This window comes from Ammospiza nelsoni, chromosome 17 (assembly GCF_027579445.1).
Source record: "Ammospiza nelsoni isolate bAmmNel1 chromosome 17, bAmmNel1.pri, whole genome shotgun sequence".
In the NCBI taxonomy this organism is placed as follows: Eukaryota; Metazoa; Chordata; class Aves; order Passeriformes; family Passerellidae; genus Ammospiza; species Ammospiza nelsoni.
The window spans coordinates 13,623,849-13,645,005 of NC_080649.1; the positions used below are offsets into that span (position 1 = coordinate 13,623,849).

Genomic DNA, 21,157 nt, shown 5'->3' on the forward strand with positions numbered 1-21,157 from the left:
CGAGCGCGCGCCCGCCGCCCCCCGCGCCCCACACGGAGGTTACAAAAACAACACGTGAAACCGCGGAATTCATCGTAAAAACGGACAGGGAAGGGGGGCATGCACTAGGGACCGACACCGGGGCAGCACCGCGGCGGAACCGGAGCCGCGTTCGGGGGGAGACAGAGAATGGAGGGAGGGGAGCGCCGGCCGGAGCCCGGCCCCGGGAACGGCAATTAGCGGCGGTAATTAACCGCGCTAACGAGCGCCGCCGGGTGACAGCGGCGGCGCTCGCACCGATCCCACAAAATGCCGGGCCCGGGGTCGCGGCTGGGGCTGGCACTGCCCTCGTGGGGAACAAGCCGAGGTACAATCAGTGAGTGACAACGGCAGCGGCTCCCAGGGCGTGGGGACACGGCCGGTGCCGCTCTCCCGGGAGGGACGCGGGCTGCAGCCCCGGTCACCTCGGCACATTCTGCCTGACTGGCCTGGAACACAGCAACGCTCTGGGCTGCAGGGCAGAAAGCCCCGCGGACAGCTCTGGCTGCAGAGCACAGTACAGAGGCAGAGGAGCTGTGGCTGTGCCTCTCTAGAGAAGAAGCAGCCAGGTTCCCACTGCTCTGCTCACACCAGCTCAGCTGTCTGAACTGTAAAGGTACCAAAACCAGAGTTGAGCCCAGCTTAGAAACATGGTTCAGCTCATCTGGTCATCCTCAATGACAAACAGCTTTCAGAATAGATCAGGGCCAAATTTTATCTTTTTTGCCCTTAGCTGGGCAAGTGAGGCAACTCTCAAGTGCTGGAGACAAAAATGAGATGGCTAAGTACTAAAAGGAAGAAAAAAAAAAAAAAGAAATCTGATTTTTTTTTAACATATATAAACAGAAGGAAAAAATATAATTGAGAACCAGTGCTACTGGTGTGCTCACAGAGGATCAGGAGGGAATTTTGGAAAGGGCTGAAGCGTTACAAAGGTCAGGGCAGCTCAGGGCTCCAGGCACAGCGTGGCCCTGACCGCTGAGTCAGGACAAACACGGGGTGTCCACACTGGCCTGGACTGAAAACCATCCATCCAGATTTATTTATTCCTACTAAAACAAAATCCTGTTAAACAGTACGTAACTCTTGTGTCTCTACAAACTCACAGCTATCTGCCAAACAATAAAAATCCCAAACTACAAAAGATGAGTTGTATTCAGTAAATATAAATGGGAAATTTAGGCTTTGTGTAGAATGTTTATCAGACTATTTACAGTGCAACACAGATCGTTTGAGTTCAGATCTCGCCAGCTTCTCTCTCTTCTGACCTCTTGGAACGAGATTTGCCATTTGTGCTCTCGTGCCTCCTCTCAGAAGAGCTCTTCTCTTTCCTCTCTCTGTCTCGGGACTTTTCTCTTGAAGATCGATCTCTAGAAGATCTGCAGTACAAAGCAAACCATCGCTATCAGCTTCACAATAAACATTGTCAACTCCCCACCGAGCAGAACTTTCCCTGGCAGGGCTGTGGGATGCAGGTTCCCTACAGGAACATGCCTGGCTGCTGTGCCACGGGGAGTGGGTCCCCCATGAGAGCAGCTTTGGGCCCTCTGTGAGGTTTCCATGCACAGCACAGCCTTTGTTCCTCCTTCCTCTGAGTGATCCTTTCAAGCTGTTGCCACAGGAGCTCTCTCAGGTCTTCCCTGTGTCCCTTATTATTTTTCTGGGCCATCCTGAAGTGCCTACAATTTTTTCCTCATCTCTGACTCAGCTCATTTCATGGCTACCAGAGCAGTTTTTCATTATGCCCTAAGCTCTGCTTTCTGCTCAAGTGCTTTAAATACCAACTGGATTCTTTGCTGGCTCAGCCCTGGGCTTATCACTTTGCTGGCTCTGGCAGCATCCTGGGTTCAAAGTCAGGAAGGTACAGATTTATATTCCCAGCCCACAGCACAGCTTTTCACAGCCACAGATTTTCAGCAGCGCTTCCCTGTGCCAGCCCACGCAGAATTAAACAGGAGGCTTCACATTAGGTCTAATCTGAAAGGCTGTTTCTTGTGAGATTCCTGCCAGCTTTGGGAATAGCAGGATTCGAAAGGAGCTGACCCTGAGGGAGCTCAGCAGAGGCTCCTACATTTTACTTCAAGGCTCAGTACACAGGGTTTTTTACAGTCACAACAGAAGGTACCTTAGAGGTTCCACTTTCATTCTTGTTGATTTTAAGGCTTGAAAATACTGCAAAATTGATACATCAGAACCCAACAGCCATTTCATTTTCATTAAACTGTGTCATTTAACATCAGTCTGTCTGATGACATTGCCTCTCTACCTTTTCCACAACAATGCCTGCTGCCTGCAGACCTCCTACCCTGGCTCTCCACATCCTGTGACACTCTCCATTTCCTTCAGCAAGTGAGACCTCAGCCCAGCAGAACCTGAGGGCAGAGTTCATTAACCCTCTTTCAGGAAACAGGGTTTTGCTGCTTGTTCTCTTGGTTTTATATTTTCTTGGACTGATCCTGGCCTGTCCCCAGCTCTGAGCAGTTTTGTGCAGGTGTGTGAGCTGGCCAATCCCCCTGCAGTCTCATGGGCTGGTTTGGATGTGTTCAGGGGTTCCGAAGTAATCCCTTACCTGCTCTTTAGTAATAGTTATTACAGGATCTTCCTCACTTCCTAATTGTCCAAACTTCTTTTCTTTATTTTTCATGTTCAAGACAGATTTAAAAAAGCACTTTAGTATCTCAGCCATTGGAGAATCAACAGTATTTACACCCCCCCTCAATTATTAACAGACTTATTTTTCAGACCATTATTCCCTCCCCTTCACCAGGTGTCTTTAAAAGAAAAACTGTTCTCACCCCTTAGCTAAACTGACACAAGACACACAACAGTAGGTTTGTTTCTAGAATTATACTTCTAGAATTGTACTTGCTGGTGCCTAATCAGGTGACAGTGCTCAAGCACTCCCCTATTAAGCAGGAGGCTTTAAAAAAATCCAGATGTAACCTCAGCAAGCACCTGGAGGCAGACCTGCTCCTGGGCTTAGAAGGGTTGTAAGGGAACACAGTGATTCCAGTCAATTTTTCTAATACCCTTCACACACTTGCCTCATCCTTCCTCCAACACAGAGGCTGTTTTGCTGAATTTCAGAAAGACTTTAAGCCCCTCTTTGGACTATGGTGCTTCTCCTCAGAGACAGAAGAATGGCATACTCCTCCTGTATTTCTTTTTCAGGAGGAAAAAGTGCTGATTCCTAAAGAATTCTGTCTCTCTCAAGCAGCCTTCTAACAGAAGACTGCCCCCAGTTCTCAAATCATATATTCCTTCCCAATGCCAGCACTGAGAGAAGGAATCTGGGAGGCAGAAAATAACTACAGAAGTGTAATATCCAAACTGCCTCTCAGGCACTTGGCTTCTACAGACCCAGGGAAGCTCAGCTAGCTGAGGGAGGCTTCGTGCTGTTTCCCATCCAAGGAGCATCTCGAGGCTCAGCACTGCAAACCAGGGAACCTGTTTCATCTCCTAGACTCTCCTCTCAGCTGGGATCTTGCTGTACAGCTGAGACCCCTGGGGAATCCTGCTTTGGCCCAGGAGCTGGCACAGGCCAGCACAGCTGCTCTGGAGAACCCTGCTCGCTCTACGGGCCAGGGAGGTCACTGTGAGCCAAGGACTCCCCGTGCAGAGGCACACAGTGTGGAATACCTACTTGTGTTTTGAGCTCCTGTCTCTGGAGCCCCGGCGGTGCCCTCTGCTGTGGCTGCGGGAGCGGCTCCGGTGGCGCCGGTGTCGGTCCCGGGAGCGCGAGCGCGACTTCCGCCGCTCCCGGGAGGCTGATCTGGAGCGTCTCCGCCTCCGCTCGCGGGACCGGGATCTGCAGGGAACACACATGGGCTCAGCGCCTCACACCTGCACCCTCAGCGCCTCACACCTGCACCCTCAGCGCCTCACACCTGCACCCTCAGCACCTCACACCTGCACCCTCAGCACCTCACACCTGCACCCTCAGCTGCCTCACACCTGCACCCTCAGCACCTCACACCTGCACCCTCAGCTGCCTCACACCTGCACCCTCAGCTGCCTCACACCTGCACCCTCAGCTGCCTCACACCTGCACCCTCAGCTGCCTCACACCTGCACCCTCAGCGCCTGCCCCCTCAGCTCCTCACCTCTGCCCCCTCAGCGCCTCACACCTGCACCCTCAGCGCCTCACACCTGCACCCTCAGCGCCTGCCCCCTCAGCTCCTCACCTCTGCCCCCTCAGACCTGTGCCCTCAGCGCCTCACAGCCTCTCCTGAGTAACAAATACCCAGAGCATCGACTCAGTCCAGCCCCTGCCCACACCCACACAGTGGGCAGCTGCCTCCTCCTGGGCCTTGTGCTACCAACAGAATGCCAGTGGGTTATTCAGTTTGCTGGAAAGCTTATAGAGAAAGCTCCCACCAATATTGTAAGCATGTGGAAAGGGCAAGAGCAGAGCTTACAACCCCGCGATGCTCGCAAGTGAGGCCCACGTAAGGAGAAGAGAGGCCAAGGGAAATGGCCTGTGATATTACCATAACCCTAAGAGAATCTTCCTTGTGAATGTCCTGCACTTTAGAAGCAGATTTATTTAACCCTGCTTTAAAAATAAGAAAGATGCCAAAGCAGTAGGCAGGGAAATCCAGGTCCATTATCACAGAGAATGTTGTCATAGCATTAAGGCAAGCTCTTCCCAGAGATGTGGGGGTTTTAATCTCAAATCTCTGTATTTTCACATCTGAGGTATCATATATATAACAGATACTTCAGATATTACAATCACAGAAGTATATGAGGTATTTATGGAAAGAGGCCTCAGGGACATCCATGGGCTCACACTGGAGCACACAGAGCCCACCCTGGCCGGGCTACTCAGCCCCTGCTCTACAGCCCCAGGAGTCACCCCAAGCTGAGCAGCACCAGGGAGCTGCCCAAACTGCACTTCCCATCTCTTCCAGGGAACAAACCTGACACTGAGGCACTGAGTGAACTCTACTGGTGAGACCCAGGAAAAGCCTCAGCAGCTAGAGACAAACACAACCAGGCATTTGGGAGAAGTGCAGAACTGGGCACTCACCTTCGACGATCTCTGTTTCTTGATCCAGACCTAGAAAGGAGAAGAGAGTTAAGTGAGAAAAATTATGATAGAGCCAGTGGGTTTTCAGGAGGAAAATTCATCCACCCTGGCAGCTCTTCACAGGAATAATCAATACCTCAAGTGATATATTATTACAAAAAAAGCTTGCAAATAAAACATTTAGTTAGCTTCAATTTTAGGATCAAGAATTTGTCAAAAACAGGAAAACATGAATTTCTGCACACTGAGCTTCCTGTCACTACAGAAAAGTCTAGAAATCATATACTATTAATAAAGCACCCCAATGAACTTTTCCAACTAATTTTCTGTGCATATTTGTTACATACTCTTTACTCCCTGCAGTCTAACACCAGCTGGATCAACTCTGACATTTTCAAGAAGTGCCACTCTCAATCAGAAAGACATCTGCCAGTTTTCTGATTTTGATTCCTTTGAGGAAGTTGCATGCTAACTGGGTTTTAATAAAAAACCAGCCTTTTCTCGCTCCTTGTATTTGTTTACCAAACATCAGAAGGAAATTTGCATCAATATTTTTTTCCTTTTTGGGAAAGATAACTAGGAAAAAAGAGGAGACACAGCCACAAGGGAAGAGCTATTACTGACAAGTGACAGAGATAAACTGAAAATCCTTAGAAAGCACTTGAGAAGAATAATCCAGGCCTTGCTCTCCTTTCTCACATTCCACGAGCTTCAGAGCTCATGTGTGGCACTCTGAGCTTACTGCTGTCAGCATTAGCTCCTGACAGTTTGTAAATAACAACGGCAGAATTCTTTCAACTTCAGCAGCACCATTACTCAGCACCACTTAAAATACCTCTGCACATGGAGGCTCCACCTTCCCTCTTCCTCTATGGCCACATTTCAGAGCCAGATGAACATCACACGCTGTCTGAACAGTCTTGTTTTGCTTTAATTAAGAAGTGGCTCCTCTCCCTGTTTAGTGACTCAGAGTCTCACTCCTGTAACTGCTCCCCACTGCACACAGACTCACACACAGGTTCAATTTACACCCCACAGAGCTGTTCTGGCACCCTGACATGAAAGCTACACACAGACAAGAATTTAAGAAGCAACAGAGAAGCATCTGTTTTAATAACATAATTTAAAACCATGCCTGAATAAGACAAGATTAAGAAAATCTATGTGCACTGACATTTCTTCAGTGAAATGGGATTGTTCAGTCATGGTAGAAAGCTAAAAAAGCCCCCTAATTTAGAAGGGAATTCAGGTAAGGACTGTAAACAAAGTGGAGCTGAACTTGGAGTCTACACACATGGCCAGCTGAAGGAGAAGCTGATAAAGCTGGAGAGCAAGGCAGTAACCACACACCTCCATTCCCAGTAACAGAACCTGACACAGCAGCAGGACCTCCTGGAGGTACCTGGCAGGCAGCTGGATTTTTCTGGTGGTTGTAATTACTCCAAGTTCTTACTGTTCTTTTCCCTCCTGATCACTTTATTGTGAACCACCAGTGCACACATCCACAAAAGCCCTTCCATATCCCCTGAAAAGCCTGGCTGCCCTTCATGCCTATCATCCAAGCAGGGGTAGGCACAAAAAACATCTGATAATCACTCCCTAGAACCAAACTTCAGAATTCAGGAAGTATCCAAGAGAAAAAGCATTGTCCTTACTAGCCTGAATCATTGTACAGCAGGAGACAAAAAAGATTGGTCTCTATAACAGCAAGAGGACTGAGCAAGTCTATTTTATTTATTTTTTCCTCTCTTTTTGTCCCTGTATCACAGAAACTTTCTGCTGAGTTTCATAACCTGTCTTTTGTCCAGCTTAACACAAAGGAAATCCATGTGGCACCTCCACCAGACTTGTTTGCTGGTGTAGTGTGGGAGCAAGCACTGAGGTCTGCACTCCCAGCATGCCACTCCTCCACAGAATTCCAGCCTCAAGAGATTACTGGGTACCCAAGAGCCACCAGGAATATCACACAGGACTTGTGTTTATTACCACTAGGGTAGAATCCAGTTCACTCATTCCTATGTGCAATCACAGCTTATTGACTAATTAATTAATCAATTGAGAGGCAGAGTTTGACAAGGGAATGCACAGGTTTGCAGGGATGCCACGGTGCCTGTCAGTCACCAAAGGCTCCCAAAGTCAAGCCATACTCTTCCTCTCACTGAAGTAACACCATGAAGGTGCTGTATAGGAGCTGACAAGAAGAGTTCTGAAGGAAACATGTTTCCTGTGGCTCCTTAAAGTACCAAGCTCTGGATAAGAGAGGCTGGCTGGAAGGTGGTAGACATCACCAATTAGTTTTTGATGGAAAAATGCCTCTGTGAGCCTGGTGTGCACAGCTCCCAGCAGGTAAGTGACCAAGAAATCTGGACTCTAACCTCAGCTCTGAACTGAGAAGCCTTACACACCAGGCTGAGCAGAACTGGAGAAGCCTTACACACCAGGCTGAGCCTACTCTACAGCATCCCCACAGGGAATGGGATGTTGGATATGGACAACAACAACTCCACTCAGTGTCCACTGGGAGAGCCACTGTCCTCCCTCAGGTCAAGTTCTCATTGTGGAGAGGCAATTGATTTGACCTCTTCCTTATGGCACTCCCGACTCCTTAAACAAGTTTTCCTGTGGAGCACACAGGTGCCTCTGCACAGAGCCAGAGCAAAGGCCACAGTCTCTGAGTACTGTCACATATGGAAACAGCAAGAACTCAGACTTTAGGCCAGCTCCATGCAGTTCTTAAAGCTTTCCTATTTTAATCCTTAAATAAACATTCAAAAGCAGCTTCCAAACCCCCTCATCAGATGCATCCACATATGCACTACCTGTGAACACTAGAGGCTCTTTAGCTCTCAAGAACTGAGGGCTTGAGGTTTTTTGTTTTAAAAACCACTAAAACAAAACCACAGCCACACCACAGGAGGAAGAAAACCAGCATTTTGAGAAGATGTGGATCAACAAAGAGATCCAGAGGGCTCTTCCTTAACAACTCTGTTGAGCAATTTTTACAGAGAAATGACCTCCAGGAAGAAGAAGCACCATGGAGACAAACTGAGCCCATGTTAGGCAGGGTCCTGCTGTGGGTCTGCCATGAAGCAGCTGCATGAGAAGACACTTCCCATTTCACTTCCTCATCTCTGACCACAGCAGCAGCAACAGCAATCCCTTCTGATTAACTCCTGCACTGAAAAGCTACTGCCAGATCCTGCAGCTCCCAAACCCAACTGCATTACAGTTGCATGGGGAACAGAAAGTTGTGAGGCTGTCCATGAAGTGCTGCAGTTCCACAGAAAGCTGCAGCATGAACTGCTCCTCCAAAACACACCAGGAAATCCCCAGGGAAAATCCACATTAACACCCTAACTGGAGTTATGCATAACATGTATAAAATTATGTGGATAATGAGTAATAGTTTGGGGCTCCCATCTTCATAACACACAAAAATGACCATGCTGGTATTTGTCAGCAATTCCAGCAGTGTATAGCCAGAGCCAGCACCATCTTAGAGTACACTGCAGTTATAAATCTCATATTCCTCAGACAAAGTCACTCTTCAGCTGACTCTGGGTTTCAAAAATAGCTCTGCACAGGCAGCAAGGTTGGGGTCTTTTTAATGCAAGTACACGAGGAGAAACACACAAGGTAAACAAGCAGGGAGATGCTGTGACAATCAGAACAGCATTCCTACCCAGCTACCTCCTCTGCCTGAGCCCTGCAAATAACCACCCTCCCCACACCAGGCTCCTAACTGAGCTGTTTACACACAAGTTGCCTCTTCAGTTTAAGTACAGAAGAAATTGTTTGTCCAGTTCAGTTGGCAAGATGCAGAAGAGCTTGTCCTGAGAAAACCAATTAGAAAACCAGCCCCTCCCACTGCTCAGGAATTACAGACATCTGAGCAGAAGGTGACACACATAGCTACAAGCACCAGAAGCAGCCACTCCTTGGGATCCCTCAGCTTCCTCAGGAAATGCTTGCCAGAACATCTCACTGATTGTAGGAAAGTTACATGCAGTCCATTATTGGCACATGGACACCAGCCTGTTGTCACCTCAAAGTCTCCAAGCAGTGAGGAGGGCTGTCCAGGGAATTTCTGCCTTTTGAGCAAGCCTAGTCCTCGCTCATCTTAAACTTTCACACTCAGGTGCTCTGGATGAGGGTATTTTATCCAGATTCAGATTGCCTAAGACGGGGATTAGGCCAATATAAGCCTCAGGACTACAGGGAACTCCCACCTTTCAGACACACAGCAGAGGTCAAAACACATGTACAATCACTCTAAGATGGAGGACTGGAGGATTTGTGCATTGTTTTAATCTTTAACCGAATCCCAAGATGCTCACACAGCATCTGGAGCACATCCAACAGCCACTCCAGAAGCAGATGCTGAACTCCTGCAGTGCTCATGTACAAGGAATCAGACATTTCTAAACTTCACAGGCCAGTTCCCAGGTCCCACTCACCGTCTGCCCATCCTCTCCTCTCGTTCTCTCTCCTCTCTCCGTCTCAAACGATCCTGGTTTCTCTTCTCTTGCTTTTCTGCCACTGTTTTCTAGGGGGAAAAAATAAACCCACATCATATTTCAGCCATGCAGTAACAGCCATTATTTACAGCCACACAGTAACAGGTCAGATGTGCAGGAAGACCATTCCAATAGCAAGACAAAGAACCATTGCACTGCATTTTATGTGCTGAGTTAAGACCTCTGTAAAGGTTCTCATTTTTCTCAGTTGAGGCACTGACCTCAATGGACTGTGAGTAAGGCACAGGAATCACAACTCTGACTCAGCTAAAGGTCTCTCTTTGCAAGCAAGGCCAGTACCACAACCCATTATAAATAATTTCAGCAAACTCCTAATGGCTTCAGCTAGTCAAGATCTTTTCACTGACAGAACCATGTGAAACTTCAGTTCAAACATGTCATTAAGAAGTTTAAAAGTCAAAAAAATACCCAGAGTAACAAATTTCTGTCATGTTAATAAGAATTACTGTATCAAAACTCAAAGGAATAAATCATAGCAGTGCTGTGGTTTGACTGATTCTGAGGGTACATATTTAGTTACCCAGAAAAGACAGAAGAGAACCCAAGACAAGGCTAAACAAAGCTCTGTTTGATGCTTTAGGAATTCTGCAGTCGGAATTTCTGAGCTTTTACAAGCCCTCTGCAAAGAATTCTGCATTAATTTAATAGAAGTGTTCAAGGTCTTCAGAACTACAAAGAGGTGGTTTAAAACAGAGAGGATTACCCTCAGCTGATCCAGTTTCTCACGAATCTGAATGAAACCCAAGTGTAATTTGCCTCCAAAGTGGTCAGCAAGACGCCGGTCGTTGTCATGGAGACCCAGATATGCTGAACAGACTTCACACACACGCAGCTTCTGCTGCTGGAAACTGGATGCAGGCATTGAATTTCGGTATTCTTCCTACAGGGAGGCAAGAAAACCCACACAAATGTCAGGGAAGCCTTACACAGACACAACCCTCCAGGGAAACCCCTGCAAAGAATTGCTTTGAAGAATCAAAACCCACCCTCACACAAAGGAGGTGCCACACAAACGCTTTGTGGGCACAGCTAACCCCAAATCTATTCCTGCAAGGGAGTGGTGACCAAATATTTCAGAGGATGAAGCCCTCCCTGCACTAGATAAAAGTTTCTAAAAATCATTTCATCCACCACACCACACTGCCACCTGTTTGCTGGCACATGGCTGGAACTAAAAGGAGGTGTGAGGCAGAAACCACCACCCAGCCAACCCACAGGAGCCAAGACTGTACCTCTGCCTCTTTCTTTTTCGCCCGGACTTTCTCCACTTCCATCAGGATCTTCTGAGACTCATCAACATTTCCTTCAGCTCCCAGCTGCTCTGCTTTAGCTAGGAGTTTTCCAATATCTTCATTCAGCTCATGGACTTTCTCTGCCTGAAGAGAATAGTTAGTTTTTAGTAAGATAAAAATGTGATAAAGCTCGCAGGACAACTTTTCATTTTTTTAAAAGAAATACTGTGTTGAGGAAAAGAAATCTGTTGTTGGAAGATGACCATGAATCTCCAAAAGTTTTCAACAAAAGGGACTGGTGGACCAATGTCAACAGAGTCACAGATATGTGGCAAAGAGAGAAACTGGATGTGGAGAGATCATGATCTGCCTGTCATTTCTGGCTTACAGGTCAGCATATAGACCACAAAATCAGCTTCAGAAATGTCTTGTATTGGCCCAGTTAGGTGAGTTTCCAAAAAGGAAACTACATGAGCATTTGTTAAATGAAACAAAAATCAGGGGAGGATGGACTTACTATTCTAAATTATTATGGTAACATTTCACAGCATGGGGAAGAAATCAATATGCTTTATTTCCATGCTAAAGCAACCTCTTTTAAAAAGAGTCCATGGCGCTCTTTGTCTCCAGAATGGCCAGAGCAGCCCTTTGGGGAGGATGACTGGAATCCCCAAATCCTCTGTGGAGCCTTACTCCCCAGTATCACTGGTGTCAGAGAAACAGAGCCCCAGTGCTCCCAGTGAGACTTTCAGAAGCATTGCTCAGTGAGAGGCCAATACCTTTGCAGACACTTCAGCACTGATCTCCTCCTGTGTCTCAGCCAGGCGTTTCTTGGCCAGTTCTGTTCTCCTGTCACACTCTGCAATGAAGGATTCCAGGTGATCCATGGCCTGCATGATCAGACAAAGAATTATGAATGAAGCTGCTCTCTGTGCCTGGTGTAGCTTTGACAGCCAACAGCTGCAATCCTGTATAATGCACAAACAACCTCAAGAACTGATGCTTTGAGAAAAAACCAAATGACATTTTGCAGAACAAGTTACATTTGACCCCTGCCCTGTAAACCTGACCCAGTTCCTTTATTCTGACACATCAACATTGCTTTGCACTGGAACTTCCTTCCTATGCAAGAGCAACAGGCACAAAGACAAAAGCACTGGAATAACATGAAAGGGAAAGACAGGATTGTGCTTCCCTTTGATCTGTTCCATCACAGAAAGGTGAAATGAAAGCTAACCCTGACAAAAGTTAAACTACTGAGCAGAAGGTTTTTAATGTTAAATCTCTTTCTGGGACAGGGCAGGTTACAGGAACCTGGTACAGAGCAGCAGCTGTGGGATCCAAGGAATGCCAGGAGCCTCCAGCTCGCTGGGCTAATGGGGTGGCAAAGGCCATCATTAATTCTGCATTCTCAAATCAGCAGCCAGGTTGACATTCAGGAAGGGGCTGCACATTCTGGACAGGTAACACATCAAGCAGCATGATGAGCTGAAATGGCCACTGAGTTCTACTTTTCAGCCCAGTAACTTCAAGAAGCAGTTTCCCCAAAAGGAACTAAAATTTCTCCATACTTACATCCAGCTCAAAAAACAGGTCTCTCTCTTTACTTGCAATCTCATAATCTGCTCTCAGAGCCAAGTCATGGATCTTTGTACATTCTCCCAGGTCCATTCTCTGTTAGAAGAAAAAGGAGAACCCACATAAGAACCCTCCATTATAGCAACAAGCAGCAGATGTCTCTTGCCAAGTGCATCATATCAAAATAAAGTATTTTCAGAAAAGCTTTCTCTTAACCTCTCAGCACCAGAACCAGCCAGAAGAACCACATGCTTGCCAGAACTCGTTTTGTAGATGTTCTGGGAACATTCAAACAGCCCAAATGCTTTAAGTCCAGTCCTACTCCTGCTCTAAGTGCCAGGACAGCCTCAGAAATGGCTGGGAGGGAGATGGGTCCACTTCAACAGGAACCAACTGCAAATGTCTTCTATCCTGGAGCCACAGCCCAGGAAAACACACCTGCAGCCTGTTTAAAGCTCCTCTGGAAATGCACATCTGTGTCAGGATGAGCCCCAGTAACATATGGCACAACAAATTGTAGGACACACAGAGAATGCTCCCTATCAACAACAAAAGGACTTAAAAGGATTAAGGGCTACAGCCAGCAGCAATGCACAACCCCACGCTCAGCAACAACAGACAGTGCTAATTCTACAGCCAGACCCTTCCCACATCCAGCTGCAGCCTGGAATTTGAAAACCTGCCCAGCAAAGCAAAGTCCAACACATAAGTCCATTTAATGAGAGACTTAAGAGCATCTCCCTTCCCTCCCACTGTACTCCACTATTTGAATTTGTTACTTTTTCTCCCACCTAACAGTTAACAGCCACATGAACCCAAATCAATTATGCTCTCAAGACATGGAAGCTGCATTTCAACATTATCAAGTTGTAACAAAGAACCTTCCTCTTACTCTTAGAGTAGAAAAAGAAAATGACATTTTGAAAGCCAAAATAATAAAAGCCCTAATTGTGAGCCACTGTAGGAATGGCAGGTACATGTCATTGCATGAAGGAACATCCCAAATCACCACCCTCTTCTCTCACTGTCACCACCAGTCCCCAGGAGCCCAAACCTCAACATGCACTACAGGTGCCAACCCAGTGAACTGCAGAGAAAGCTGAACTGGGATAACTCTGAATCCCTGTGGAATATCACAAACTAAAGCTGGGGATGCTCACATGAAACAATACACTCAGAGAGCAGTGTTTAGAATGAAGCAAAGCAGCTAAAGCAAACTCTACCAGTTTATGCTCAGGTTTTCAGCAGGTGCCTATTACTGTATTCTTCTAAAAAAAAAAAAGAAAAAAAAAATCCAGATGACTTGCTGCTATTTAGCCTTCCTCATTTTGCTCAGATTTACCAGAACCAGGAGGCCACAGAGGCTACCAGAGGCAGCAGGCCACAGAAACAGACACTGCATCCAGAATACTCCTGCTGAGCTCTCTAATGATAGAAATGTAATGCCTACAAAAAAAGCACTTTGGTACTTTTGGAGCTTGATCATTCTCAACTTCAGGCAAGCCACTTCAAAGAATGCTAGAGAGTTCCTGTTATTTTACCACAAAAATAACTTTCTATGATGTGACACATCTTTCATTCTTCTGGTCATGCTACTGAGATCACTTTCCAAGACAGGGAGAAAATAATGGTATTGGATGTGATTGTCACACATTATAAATATTCTTATCTGAGCCAATAACCCCACTTCAGAGAAGGGGCTCTCAGCACTTTAGAACAGCCAACAATGCTTGTTCTGAAGCTCCCAATTCCTCTCCCTGCTTGTTAATACATCCCTAAACCTTCCTCAGGGAAGAACATTCAGTTCTCACTGGATATAAACCTCAAATCTTCCTCCACATCCTTTGAGGTGTTCAAGTGCAAGGAGACTTCCACAGGTGTTGCTCACTCAGGGTAAGACCACCAGCCCTTCTGCCTCAAAGCCTCCCCTCATGCCAAGGAGGGCTCAGAGAACACTCACCCCTTCCACAGAGCCCACAACCTGCTCCACTCAACACTGGCTGGTTTAAAACACAGCTATGTGAGACAGACAGAGCCTGAGCAAAGATTGAACTCCACATACACACAAAGACTGAAGACATTTAGATGTCACTGATAATTAGTCCTGCTCACGTTTGCTGAGAAATCCAGATTCTGGGGGATCTCTGATGATCTCCACTGAACTGGCAACTCACCACAAAATGAAATTTCCACAAAGATGCTTTAACAGTGATCAGAGATGCAGAGTTTCATCCAAGTGAAAAAGGAAAGCACAGACCCCTCTCTCAACCCACAAAAACATTTCTAGAACCTACAGATTTCAACTCATATTCCCCAGCAGGGTACACAATTAATTCCCTGGATGTCATTTCCAGGGTATGTTCAGTCTGGGCAGCTTTGAGCTCATCTGTCCACCTCTTAGTGGAGCTGAAATTCAGGAGAATTGCCAGCTGATGCCATCTCTCAATGTGCTACAACACTTTCACTGACAGAAATACAATCACCGTGAGCTGCAGAGAGAACTCAGCACTCACCACAAAGGATGTGGATGCAAAGGTAACAGCCCATGGGCTCACTAAACCAACTTCTGCTCTCCCAGAATGTTCCTCCTTACCCACAGAGACCAAAGAGAACCACTGTAGGTTATTTAGTGGCAAGTTTAGACAAATTTCTGAGGCCAAAAAGAGAATAATCACAGGAACAAACCAAGTTAAAATAACAACTCTTACAATCAGTGACACTCGTGCACCTGAACAAAGCAAACAAGAACAGGCCTCCTGCAGCTCTCAGGAATATTCCAGAGCTTTGTTAACAGTCTGGGCTCCTTTTCTTACTCTGCACCTGAAGGTCAGTGAGTGGGAGTCCATCACATTTCACTGAGCACAGCTCCCCAAGGGATCAGCTTCCTGCTGCCTTCAATCAGTTCCCACTAAGGAATATCTGCACACATCAAGGATGCAGCAGCAACAATGCCTTAGGGGAGGGCACAACACAGCAAGCACCAGAAGGCCAAGAGCATCTGTTGGAAGTTTCCAAAAGGTCCTGGTTTCTGCAGTAACACACCCAGAGATGGATTGTACCCCACCCAGCTGAGACAGATTCACCCATACAGCTCTTCCCTAGCAGAGCACTGGGAAGTGCCAGTGAAGCTGCCTGAGATCATGAGGGAGCTGCACATTCCAGCTCAGTTTCACTCTGTACTGGCAGCAGGGACAGCTGAAAAGCTCTTCCTGTTCTGGACATCACATGTTCTCTCAACACGGATCTGCAGCACCAACACCTGCTCTGGCCCCCAGGAACCTGCTGGGAGAGGGGCAGAGCTCCACACCCACCTCAGGGCCACCACACCACCATGAGTGAGCCACAAAATCCCTTGGGCAGAGCAGCCTTTCTTCATGCTCCTGCAGCTTCTGAGCACAAACCCCACAGTGAGAGGGAAAGGACAACTCAATCAGGACAAGTAACAACAGAAACAGAAGAAACCAATTCCTCAAGGTGCTTCTCTGTCCCAGGAGACTCAGAGCCCACCTGAAACACTTCAGACTTCCTGCATGCTTTGGCACCAGCTCACACACAACACTTATGCTGAACTAACCCTTCAACTCACCATCTACCCCCTTGCTGAAAACCTGCCTGAAGAGGTAGAAGGCAGCCTTCATCTTCAAAACATCCTTTGGGCCCAAAAAACTGTGTCAAAAAACACACTCTGACCACAGTTACCTCTACAAAGGATGGAAGTTTAAAATTCTCAAATGGAGGTGAAGTAACACAGAGGCTGATGGAACAATCACTGCAAAACACATTTGAGCTTCAAATGAATTCTAAAAAGCAGAGGTACAGAGATTGGTATTCAGCTTTTCCAATCTTATTCTGCAAAGGCAGCTACTGAGAAGCTAAAGCCTGAGTGCTCAGAGCAGAGGCAGCTTTTGCAACAGCTCCTTCTTGCAGTGCTGCCACACTGCTGCTATGGTGGTGACACAAAAGGGACAGCAGCACCAGCCCTCCCTTTGCTGGGGACCCACTGAGTCCAGCCAGCTCCCCAGGGAGCAGCAGGAAGGGCTGTAAACAACCACAGCATCTTCCAACAATCTGGTTTAAGTGGACAGACACTGAATTGCCACAGTTTTTCATGCAAACAGCAAGGGCAAAGATGGATTTCAAACAACCATATTCACCTCCATCCTCTGACTGCTGCACAGTGATGGTGACAAAGACACAGTTTTCTTTCCAAAGTCAGGCTGCAGCTTTCATCTGGGAGCCTCAAATGAACACTTCCTTCACCAGAGCTCACTGCTAAAAGCCCACATCACCTTCTGCTCTCAGAGGCAGCACGTGAGCCAAACCTCTGAACACTGGCCAGCCCTGTTCCCACAGAGGGAACTGTTTGAAACCAGTGGGGCAGAGTGACACAAACACTCAGCCTGACATGTGACCTGCCACCACCACCACAGTAACAATAGAAAAGCTGCTCTTCCATCAAGGCTGGGGAGAGGAGACTGAAAATCTCCAAGGATTTGTGCAGGAAACGCTTGCTAACCTGAAGATGCAGCAGTGAACCAGGGCAGCACCCAGCTACAGCCTTGGGACCACCACAGGACAAGGTGCAAGCTCTGACTACCTCAAACTGCTAAAACAGAAATAATTTTGCAACTTCTCACAGGATTGTAAAAGAAAAAGCTTTTCAGGTGAATTCTGAGAGCTCCTGGTTTGGTTTTTTGTCTGTTTGGTTTTTTTTTTTTTTGAGAAGTGAGAGCAGTTCCATACAAGATCACAGGAAGTGGAACTAGGATTGTGCCTGCTCTCTGGGCACAGAAACCTGATCTCTCCTAGAAGTCACCCACCCTGCACAGACAAGAGCTGTACCAACACCCTCCTCAGCAGAACCCCCCATCTCAGAGGACACACTTACTGTTCCAGCCAGGATATCGTGGGGACAGCAATCCAGCAGGTGGCTCTTGCACACACGGTCGTCTGTAAACTTCACCCTTTGTCTGGTTTCATCCCCTGCAATTCATGTGTGGTTTAAATAAGGAGACATTAGAACACCAGGACAACACAGGCATCAGCATGAACATTTCACCTCTATATGCAGATTAAAATATTTGGTGCTCCTGCTCCCCAAAATTACTCAAAATAATAAAAAAAAAAGCTTAGAGGGTAACAGGATATTCTGGAACACTTATAATTGGCAACAAACACTACTTTAGCATTTATTCATCCAGGACACCATGTTAAACACAGTGCTGGCGAGCCAAGCAATGTCCAAGGCCTGTCATCCACATAAAGCAGCAGCACAGCCAGAGGAGAAAAGGAGACAGACAGGCTGGCTCCCAGCCAAAACCTGGTTATTTTCTCCACCCTTTCTTTTTCTTACAGTGAAAAAGGGGCAGGAGATACCAAACCCCACGCTAGCAGATCACAAAACAGGGCTGTGCTGGGCAAAACTGACAGGCAACTGCTCTTTGCTCAGGTGATAATTGAGCCATCATCAGTCCGTTTGTTTGGAACCCAGCTATGCAGGGTGTGCTCTCCCAGGCCCTGCGAGGAAGGAGCTGGCAGGTCCTGGCCTGGAACACACCACGTGCTGCCCACCCCCAGCCCACCCTCAGAGGACATTTTACACTCAGGAGCCACTTAAACGAGACAATATCAGAAAAGCAAAAAAATAAATAATAAAAAAAAGGAACAAAGTTAGTCAATACACACTGCGAGCTCCAACACATACTATACCCATCTGCATTCTTCAAGACCTCAGCTGCAGAATTTTATGCCCACTGTTGAAAAGTTTTAAAGGAAAAGCTTTCTTGCCCACACCTGCAGTAAGGAAGTCAGGGGAATGATACATAAAAGTAAAGGCAAAGTGGTAATGGTATGTGACAATTTTAAAGCTCATCTGTGCATATGACACAGGTATGTGTAATACTAAAGTATGAATATAGTTTAGGATTCACAAGCATCCAGGAATAATGTCGTGTCTACTGAAATTTTTTTAATTTTTTTTTTTCTTTCTAAGCTACACTTTTAAAGTTACTTGTGAAAAAAAGCAAACACTTTTTTTTTTTGTTATAACAGCTTTAAAAATTGGTTGTGACTCACGGCTCGATGAACATGAGGCTTTTCTGCAACTCCCTTGCAGATTGATGTAGGCAGGCAAAGATACACTGAACCTTTATAAATAAAATAGAGGGGCCACAATTGTTCAGTTTGTATGAAATAAAAATATGGGAAGCAATTCAATAGCAACTCAATACACAGAGAAAGAAAAGCACTTATTCACTTACGAAACAAAGTGCAAAGTGCCTGGACAGCCCTGTTAACGTGCCAAAGGGAATTTAAGTACCCAGCGAGTCGCAGAAGGGAGACACAAACCGCAGCGGGACCGTATTTTGCACGGGCTGTCACATTTCTCGTCCCGGACAGCACCGGGCGCTGCGGGCACACCTACCTACGCGCCTGCGGACGTGGGGCACGGAGCCGGCCCGCGCCTGTCCGCGGCAGCGGGGCCCGGGGCGGCGCCGGCCGCTCTGCGGGGCCGGGGGCGCGGCGGGAGCTCCGCCGGCCGGGCGCGGACAGGCCCGGCCCGCCCCGCCGCCCCGAGGCCGCAGCCGGGAGGGCGGGGGCGGATCGCGCCGCAGGTCCGGAGCGGCGGCAGCAGCCGGGCCGGGCCGGGCCGGGCCGGGCCTCGCGCGGTGAGGCGGCCGCCAGGCCGCGGCGTTTCCTGCAGGCCCCGCCCGCCCCTACTCACCGTCCCGGGCCGTGCCCATGAGCTGGTCCAGCAGGGCCCGCATCTGTGCCTGGGCCGACATGGCGGGGCCGGTCCGGAGGCGGCGGCTCCGACCGAGACCGGGACAGGGGCCTGGGGCGGCGGCAGCTCAGCGGCCTCAGCAGCGGCGACGCGCGGCGAGCGCTGAGCGGAAGCGGCCCCGCCCTGCGCCGCGCTGCATGACGGGAAGGGTAGTCCGCCAGGGGGCGGGGTCCGAGGGGCGGGTCTGATGGGTGTGGCCCGAGCACGGCAGCGGTGACGTCAGATGGGCGTGGTCGGGCAGAAGTGGCAGTGATGTCAGAGGGGCGCGGTCAGACGAAGCGGCGGTGATGTCACAGGGGCGTGGTCGGGCCGAGGGGCGTGGTCGGGCCGGGCAGCCGCAGTACGGTCCCGGTCCCGGTCCTGGCCCCGCCGCGGTGGGACCGGACACCGACACCGCCGTGGCAGCGGCCCCGGGGCTGGCCGGCCGTGGGCACGGTAGCCAGGCCGCAGCGGCGCCCCAGGACAGGCTGGTGCCCGTCCGGAGCAGGCCCGGGCTGCGCTGGCTGCCGTCCCCAGCGCGCTGCGGCGGCTCGGGGCCACCGTGGGGAATGCGGGGCAAGGAGAGCCCCTGCCGGGCTGGGGGTGACAGGACACGTGGCCGGGGCGGGCGGTAGCACTACGAGGCACGGTGGGCGCACGGACACGGGGACGAACGCCCCTGGCCACGGGCACAGCCCGGAGAGGAGCGGGGACACGGCAGGACAGCCCTGCGCGGTCCGTGGCTGCTCCCCCAGCTGCTGAGGGGAGGATGAGGCCGTGGTTTTGCAGGAGCTCGGGCTGTTGCGTGTGCTGCGTTCCCGGCCCGGCTTTGTGAGCTCCAGCTCGCCTCACTCCCATGAGTTTTACCTCTTGTCTCTCCACCCTGAGCTCCCGGCTGCTCTCTGGATGTTCCCCGTGCCGGAGAAATCCCACCCATCTCTACCGGCACAAAGCTCCACAGGCAGCGAGGGTTAGAGCCGGAGCCCCGGTGCAGGATTTGCCCCAGCCATGCCTGCTTTTCCCAAGCTTTGAAGCTCCGTTGGCTTTCGGGGAACGGCAGCGTGAGCCAGCCCCGGGCAGGGCTGTGCCGCCGCCCCGGTGCGGCATCCCGGCTGAGCAGGATCAGAGCAGGGGGCTCTGCAGGCAGAAAACCCCTGCCCTGGGGGACAGGAGCTCCTCATGCCCGGCCCGGGCAAAGTTTGGAGCAGGGATGGCCACCCTGGGCACTCCAATGGGTGCCAAGCCACATGCCCAGTGGCGTTGCCTCTCCCTGCTGCTCGCCCTTGGAGCCGTCCTGCTGAGCCCCGAGCGTTCCCCAAGTGCGCGATTCCTTCCCACAGAGGGGGACACCTCATCACTCCCAGCTCTGTGAGCCAGCAGCCAAGTCATGCACTCCCCACAGCTTGTCCCACACCTGGACCTGCTCGCCAGCATGGCCAGACCCTCCCCAGCTGCCCAAAGGGTCAGAGCAGCCCTTTCCTCCAGCCAGACTGACCCGAGGCTGTGGGAGCTTGTCGGAACTCAGTACATCCCTCTGGGTGTCCCGGGTTGCCAAAACCCCTGCCAGGGGGCTCAGAGACCCTGGCACACAGCCCAGACCACCTGGGGGTTTGATTATGACCCATGGAGCAAATTACCAGCTTTGTATGAGGACCTGAAAGTCACAGAAGTTTAAATAGTGTAATAATAAAATTATCACAGGGTGAAAATGTAGATTTTAGGATTTTTGGAATGGGGATTTTGGGGACAAGATGGAGGAACGTGGGCAGGTCTAATCTTTCTTCTCCTTTTTCTTGGCCTCCATCTTCTGCTGTGATGTTGACACTTTGGGATTGGTTTAGAGTAGAAGTGCACTGTCTAACATAGGTGATAGGTATTGGAAAGTAATTGTAAATATGTTATATGTAGTTTGTAGTAAAAAAGACAACACCGCCTCGAGGGTGGTCAGAGTGCCTGTGGCTGCCCTGCTGAGCAGACCTCGGCTGGGCAGACAAAA

The 21,157-nt window shown here is 49.1% G+C and overlaps 1 protein-coding gene across 3 annotated transcripts; it reads right to left on the reverse strand.

The window, feature by feature from the left end:
* Nucleotides 1–1,018: 1,018 nt before the first annotated feature.
* LUC7L (LUC7 like) lies at nt 1,019–19,335 on the reverse strand. Of its 3 annotated transcripts, none has more exons than XM_059484079.1 (11): nt 19,123–19,335; nt 17,287–17,381; nt 12,396–12,494; nt 11,600–11,710; nt 10,821–10,964; nt 10,292–10,468; nt 9,508–9,596; nt 5,051–5,080; nt 3,662–3,826; nt 2,588–2,649; nt 1,019–1,397 (listed from the first exon to the last, which is right to left on the reverse strand). In XM_059484079.1, the coding sequence occupies exons 1-10, from the start codon at nt 19,181–19,183 to the stop codon at nt 2,622–2,624; spliced, it is 999 nt and encodes a 332-aa protein (XP_059340062.1). In that variant the 5' UTR covers nt 19,184–19,335; the 3' UTR covers nt 1,019–1,397; nt 2,588–2,621. The 3 variants fall into 3 exon arrangements, with proteins under 3 accessions (XP_059340062.1, XP_059340063.1, XP_059340061.1); XM_059484080.1 differs by lacking the exon at nt 2,588–2,649 and adding an exon at nt 18,474–18,544 and having other exon boundaries at nt 19,123–19,228; XM_059484078.1 differs by lacking the exon at nt 2,588–2,649.
* Between the last annotated feature and the right edge of the window lie 1,822 nt (nt 19,336–21,157).

Coding starts and splice junctions, on each gene's coding strand:
- LUC7L (XM_059484078.1), bottom strand. CDS start 19,183: ATGTCGGCCCAGGCACAGATGCGGGCCCTGCTGGACCAGCTCATGGGC. Junction 17,382..19,122: donor CATGGGCACGGCCCGGGACG/GTGAGTAGGGGC, acceptor CATGAATTGCAG/GGGATGAAACCAGACAAAGG. Junction 1,398..3,661: donor GACAGGAGCTCAAAACACAA/GTAGGTATTCCA, acceptor TTTGTACTGCAG/ATCTTCTAGAGATCGATCTT.